Source organism: Terrapene carolina, unplaced genomic scaffold (assembly GCF_002925995.2).
Source record: "Terrapene carolina triunguis isolate 2854851 unplaced genomic scaffold, T_m_triunguis-2.0 Scaffold926, whole genome shotgun sequence".
NCBI lineage: Eukaryota > Metazoa > Chordata > Testudines > Emydidae > Terrapene > Terrapene triunguis.
Genome location: NW_020665277.1, coordinates 6,719,235 through 6,723,294, shown reverse-complemented (window position 1 = coordinate 6,723,294; position 4,060 = coordinate 6,719,235). Strand labels below are relative to the sequence as shown.

At 55.3% G+C, this 4,060-nt stretch overlaps 1 protein-coding gene across 1 annotated transcript in view; it reads left to right on the top strand.

The window, feature by feature from the left end:
• The window catches only part of PITPNM1 (phosphatidylinositol transfer protein membrane associated 1), a 23,717-nt gene that overhangs the window by 12,070 nt on the left and 7,587 nt on the right, over window positions 1-4,060 (top strand). The window contains exons 14-15 of the mRNA XM_026661128.2: window positions 80-267; window positions 3,711-3,881. Of these exons, the coding sequence (XP_026516913.1) occupies window positions 80-267; window positions 3,711-3,881 (359 nt within the window). The remainder of the gene's footprint in view (window positions 1-79; window positions 268-3,710; window positions 3,882-4,060) is intronic.

The following is a 4,060-nucleotide window of genomic DNA, read 5'->3' as shown; positions in this document are numbered from 1 at the left end:
GAGCCGGCGCCCCCTGGAGGGGAAAGGCCCCGTGTCCCGTCCCGGTGCCCACTGGAGCCTGCTCTTCTGTCCTCTCCAGCCTGCAGGCCAGCGTCCCCCAGGGGGAGGGGGAGCTGCGGCGCAGCAGCTGCTCCTCAGGCTCAGCACTGGACGGGGGCGAGGGCGCGGCCGACCGCCTGGACTTCAAGGTGTCCGGCTTCTTCCTGTTCGGCTCGCCGCTGGGGCTGGTGCTAGCGCTGCGCAAGACGGTCATGCCAGCCTTGGATGGTGAGGGTCCCCCCGCGCCAGCCTGCCCCGGCCCCTGCGCCCCCCCAGAGCTCCCCCAGGTCTGACACCGGGCCTCCTCTCTTCCTCCCGCGCTGCCCCCCCCCCCCCATGCTCCCCCAGCGCAGGCACTCAGTCCTGGTTATAACAGCCCTTAGCATAGCTGAAGACCATTATCAGGTCCCGCTTCAATCTTCTTTTCTCAAGCCTGAGCATGCCCACAAGGAGTCTCTGTCCTCGGTCACAGCCGCACTGGTTCCGCGTCCTCTCGCGTTGGCTGCCAGGCATTCATGGAACCACATCCAGTCGCTGGGCCCACCCTCTGCTCATCAGAAGATAGTCCTCAGCATCATCTTCAGGGTCCCATAAAACCTCTCCACCCGCCCATTGGACTGAGGGTGCTATGCAGAAGCCTGGCGGTGTTGGTACAAATGGATAAATTAAAAAGTAGTAATTCACCAGCACCAGATGGTATCACCCAAGAGTTCTGAAGAAATTCAAATATGAAATTGCAGAACTCCTAACTGTGGTAGTTAACCTATCATTTAAATCAGCTTCTGTACCAGATGACTGGAAGGTAGCTAATGTAATGCTGGGCTCCAGAGGCGATCCTGGCAATTACAGGCCGGTAAGCCTAACTTCAGTACCAGGCAAATTGGTTGAAACTATAGTAAAGAACAGAATTATCAGGCTCATAGATGAACATGATGTGTTGGGGAAGAGTCAACTTGGCTTTTGTAAAGGGAAATCATGCCTCACCAATCTACTAGAATTATTCGAGGGGGTCAACAAGCATGTGGACAAGGGGGATCCAGTGGATATAGTGTACTTAGATTTTCAGAAAGCCTTTCACCAGTTCCCTCACCATAGGCTCTTAAGCAAAGTAAGCTGTCATGGGATAAGAGGGAAGATCCTCTCATGGAGCAGTAATTGGTTAAAAGATAGGAAAAACAAAGGGTAAAAATAAACGGTCAGTTTTCACAATGGGGAGAGGTAAATAGCGGGGTCCTCCAAGGATCTCTACTGGGAGCAGTGCTGTTCAACATGTTCATAAAGGATCTGGAAAAAGGGATGAGGTGGCAGTTTGCAGATGATATAAAATTACTCAATATAGTTAAGTGCAAAGCGGACTATGAAGAGCTACAAAGGGATCTCACAAAACTGGGTGACTAGGCAACAAAATGGCAGATGAAAGACAATGTTGATGAGCACAAAGTGCATTGGAAAACATAATCCCAACTGTGGATACAAAATGATGGGGTCTAAATTAACTGTGGCCACTCGAGAGAGAGATCTTGGAGTCATTGGATGGTTCTCTGAAATCATCCACTCAGTGTGCATCGGCAGTCAAAAAAGCAAACAGAATGTTAGGAACCATTAGGAAAGGAATAGATAAGACAGAAAATATAATGTCACTGTATAAATCCACGGTACGTACACACCTTGAATGCTGCGAGCAGTTCTGGTCACCCTATCTCAAAAAAGATATATTAGAATTGGAAAAAGTACAGAGAAGGGCAACAAAAATGCTTAGGGTATGGAACATCTTCCATGCGAGGAGAGATTAAAAAGATAGAGACTGTTTTGACTAAGGGGGGATGTGATAGAGTTCTATAAAATCATCAATAGTGTGGAGAAAGTGAAGAGGGAAGTGTTATTTACCCCTTCACATAACCAGGGGTCACCCAATGAAATTAATAAGCAGCAGGTTTAAAACAAACCTAAGGAAGTGGTTCACACAATGCACGGTCAACCCGTGGAACTCGCTGTTGGGAATATTCTGAAGGCCAAAAGTATAAGTGGGTTCAAAAAAGAATGAGATAAGATCATGGGGAGTAGGTCCATCCCAGGCTATTAGCCAAGGTAGTCACAGACGCAACTAAACTTCTGACCACCAGAATCTGGAACTGGATGACGGGATGGATCACTCAATAATTGCCCAGTTCTGTTCGTTCCCTCTGAAGCATCTGACACCAGTCATTGTTGGAAGACAGGATACTGGGCTAGATGGACCATTGGTCTGACCCAGTGTGGTCGTTCTTATGACCCACAAGCACCAGAGAAAGGTTGACATGAAATTAGCCCACTGGCTGGTAACTGCCTTGCTGGGGGAGCCCACTGCTCAGGGTAGCGAGTGGTGACGTACGCCACCACCAGAATGTATTTCTTCCCTGAGCAGAGGAGTGGGGGGGGGGCTGTGCTGTGGGCCCCATGCCGGCAGCCGCCTTCCGAAAAGGTTCCTTTTGGGACTGTTCATAGCCCCCCCCATCAGCCCCTCCCAGTTGGCCACGTGGCTCAGGAAGGGAGTGAGGCTACACAGCCCGCCTGCAGGGGGATCCGGGTTCACAGGCTGCCTCGGAGGGAAAGGATGCACCTTGAGCAGGGTCACCAATCCAGCATCTCTGTCCCAGTGGATCTCTGCCGCACCGCCTCAGGCCTCCATTGCCAGGGCCTGCTTGCCCCGCTCAGCCAGCTCCTGCCGCTGCAGCCCCGGATGCCGGCCCTGCTCTAGTTCCTGGGCTGGGGCCGCTGCGGCTGTCACCCTTGGGTTCTCGCCTCTCCTCTGGGGCTCCATCCCGGCGGCTGGTGGATTGGGCTGCTCGCAGAACCTCGCCTGGGATGGAACCAGGGTTCTTTGCCAGATGGTCCCGGAGCAGGCCTCCCAGTGTCTGCACGGCTCTGCCATCCCCCTCGTGGGGAGTCGTTTAGATGTCACGTCTCCTGCCGTTTCTTTTTTCATAGGCTCCTAGATTCCCAGGCCAGAAAAGCCCATTGTGATCAGCTCGTCGGACCTCCTGTCTCGCACAGGCCGGAGACCGGCCCCAAAATAATTCTGAGAGCAGAGATTTTACAACAAACGTCCCATCTTGATTTAAACAGTGGAGAGCCCACCACGGCCCTTGGCAAATTGTTCGAAGCTGGTTTCTGTTACGGGGGCCACTTGTTGCGGGAAATGACGGCTGCGTACAGCACCCACCGCTGGCGTGGATGTCCAGGGTCTCTGCTTTGCCCCAGGCTTTATACAGACACCGCTGGGGTGTCCCCTTCATTGAGCCAGGGCCGGCACCATTGCTCCGAGACAGGGCCTCTGGCACCCCTGCAGCTCTCCAACAGAGAGGGGGGCCCCTCATTCCCCTAGGTGCCAATCCCACCCCCGGAAACATTTGTTCCCCCACCGCGCTGCCCCCCACCCCGCTGCATGGGCCTCTCTCCCCCGTTTCGCTCACTCCCCCTGGATTGCTCACATCCCCCCAGGCACACGGGCTGCTGCCCCCCCATCGCTTGCCCCCCTGCATCACTGCTCCCCTCCCCTGCATTGCTCACTCAGTGGGTGACTCTTCCCGCATTGCTTGCTCACCCCCCATTTCCCCTCCCAGCCGAGGTGCAGGGGCTCACTAACGGCCCCCTCCCCCGGCGCAGGCATTTAACCCCCCCTGTCCCTGCAGTGGCCCAGATGCGCCCGGCCTGTGAGCAGATCTACAACCTGTTCCACGCGGCTGACCCCTGCGCCTCGCGCCTGGAGCCCCTGCTGGCCAAGGCCTTCCACGCCGTGCCCCCCCTGGGCGTACCTCGCTACCAGAAATACCCGCTGGGCGATGGTACCTCTGCACTGCTGGGTAAGGGCTGGGGGCGGGCAGGATCCCTTTGGGGCAGTCTCATTGGGAGCACGGGGGCCCCAGGGGCTGGGGTAATATTGTGGGGCAAGGAGGGGACAATGGGGTTTGGGGGTTCCCTCTAGGATGTCCCCGTGAGGTGGGCAATTGGGGGCAGAGGGGCCTGGGACAGTGGGGGTTTG